Below are 1,751 nucleotides of genomic sequence, written 5' to 3' on the forward strand. Positions count from 1 at the left end.
AGTGAGTTTTTTGAATGAATCACTGAATCATTGACTCACTTGATTTGTTTAAAACCATGGATTCATTCAGCAACGAACCAGACGTTCATCAGTTCTGCTGTGACTTTGATTGGAACTGTTTTTATTTGTGAAATTGAGCAGACAACATTGTGTCTAAAATGTAACGATACTAACTTCTTGTTTATTGAACTATTAAATCAATATGACATTTGCAGTCGTGCAGATATTTTTTGGGGAGAAATGGCACTTTTGCTGGTGTGCTATTGCTAAACTTTATCATATATAAATATAAGCGGGTGACTTTTTGCCCTCACTTCTTGAATTTTAGGCTCATATAGCTGCATAAATGAGGTGCTGCATTAAATGCATTGATCACTTTAACACATTTTTTTTTCATAATCACACCAAATGAATTATGATATATGAATGTCCACTCTCTCCTCCATATATGAATCAGTCTGTTGAGCACTGTAGCTTTAAGAGCTTTAATGACTCCAGAGCCTCTGGTCTGATGAATCGCTCACTGAGACGATGCATGTTAATAACTGCTGTAAACGGCCTCATCTCCAGCTCTTCAGAACAGAATCAAGTCAGGTTTTTGTGTTTGTTTGTGTGTATTTGCAGAGCCCAGCTCTCATTACGTCATCTCTCTGAAGGCCTTCAATAACGCAGGTGAAGGAGTTCCTCTGTACGAGAGCGCCGTCACCAGATCCATGTCAGGTGGGTCACCGGAGCATCTCACGTCTGTTTAGATCATTTCTGAGCTTCCCTTCCAGTCTGATTATAGTGATGTGCTTCACACCAGTCTCCCATACGATCACAAACCTTCAGGAGATATACGGACAGTATTTGATGTGTACTGTATCTTCATATTTATGTTCAGTATTTGCTTTGAAATTATTTTTTCTTCCATCAGAGGAAACGTTAGTGAGCACAGAGAAATGAGAAGAAATTGAATCAATGTGGTTGATGAATCAAATGAACCAGCTGTGAATCATTTCAAACTTTTCAACTTTAGAGTTGTGTGTTTGTCTGATGATGATGATGATGATGATGATGATGGCTGGGTTGTGTGTTAGTTGTCTCTTGACTAACTGTCTTCTCTCGGTGTCTCTCAGGTGAGGCTGTAGATTAATCTGCTTTACTCGGTGAATCTCACTTGCGGCTCATATTTCACTTCAGAATCAGAAAGAGAGAAACAAGAAAATATATTTAGCATGAAGAAAAGGCAGCTGATTTTAACAGCATATTTTTGTGCATATTTAAGCAGATTTAACCCCAAATTCCCATTCCTGTGTTAATTTAATCTGTATAAAATAAATGTAGCTTGAATACTAACTTTATGTATATATAAATGTACTTTTGCAATACAAATAATATTTTTTCCCATTACAATCAGCTGTTGAGGATTGCTATTGTGAAAACAATGGTTTCATGTAAAATTGTGAAGTCAATCTTAAAACTTAATTTTCTTCATGCAGAATCTAATTTCTAATTTTCCTTTTGATTATGTGTGAAAATATTGTTCGTGTTTGCTGAGATTCACCCTGTACACTAAAAATTGGTAACCTAGCAGTGGTAACGTTTAACTGGTTTGATTCGTCAAATCTTTTTTTATTTATTTCTTTGTTTAATTATTTATATATTTATTTAGTAATTAATTGATTATTTTAACATTTATTTTTAATTATTTTATATATTTGTTTAGATAAATTTGTATATTTGTTTTATCTATCTATTGATAGTTAATA

At 34.1% G+C, this 1,751-nt stretch overlaps 1 protein-coding gene across 1 annotated transcript in view; it reads left to right on the forward strand.

Annotated features, from left to right (window-relative positions):
- LOC107578666 (netrin receptor DCC-like) overlaps positions 1–752 on the forward strand; it is a gene marked incomplete at its 5' end in the record, with an annotated part of 3,505 nt that extends 2,753 nt beyond the window's left edge. Inside the window, one exon of the mRNA XM_016264599.1 lies at positions 625–752. Within this exon, the coding sequence (XP_016120085.1) occupies positions 625–752 (128 nt within the window). The remainder of the gene's footprint in view (positions 1–624) is intronic.
- Between the last annotated feature and the right edge of the window lie 999 nt (positions 753–1,751).

The sequence above is a fragment of the Sinocyclocheilus grahami genome, unplaced genomic scaffold, assembly GCF_001515645.1.
Source record: "Sinocyclocheilus grahami isolate Dianchi unplaced genomic scaffold, SAMN03320097.WGS_v1.1 scaffold11386.1, whole genome shotgun sequence".
NCBI lineage: Eukaryota > Metazoa > Chordata > Actinopteri > Cypriniformes > Cyprinidae > Sinocyclocheilus > Sinocyclocheilus grahami.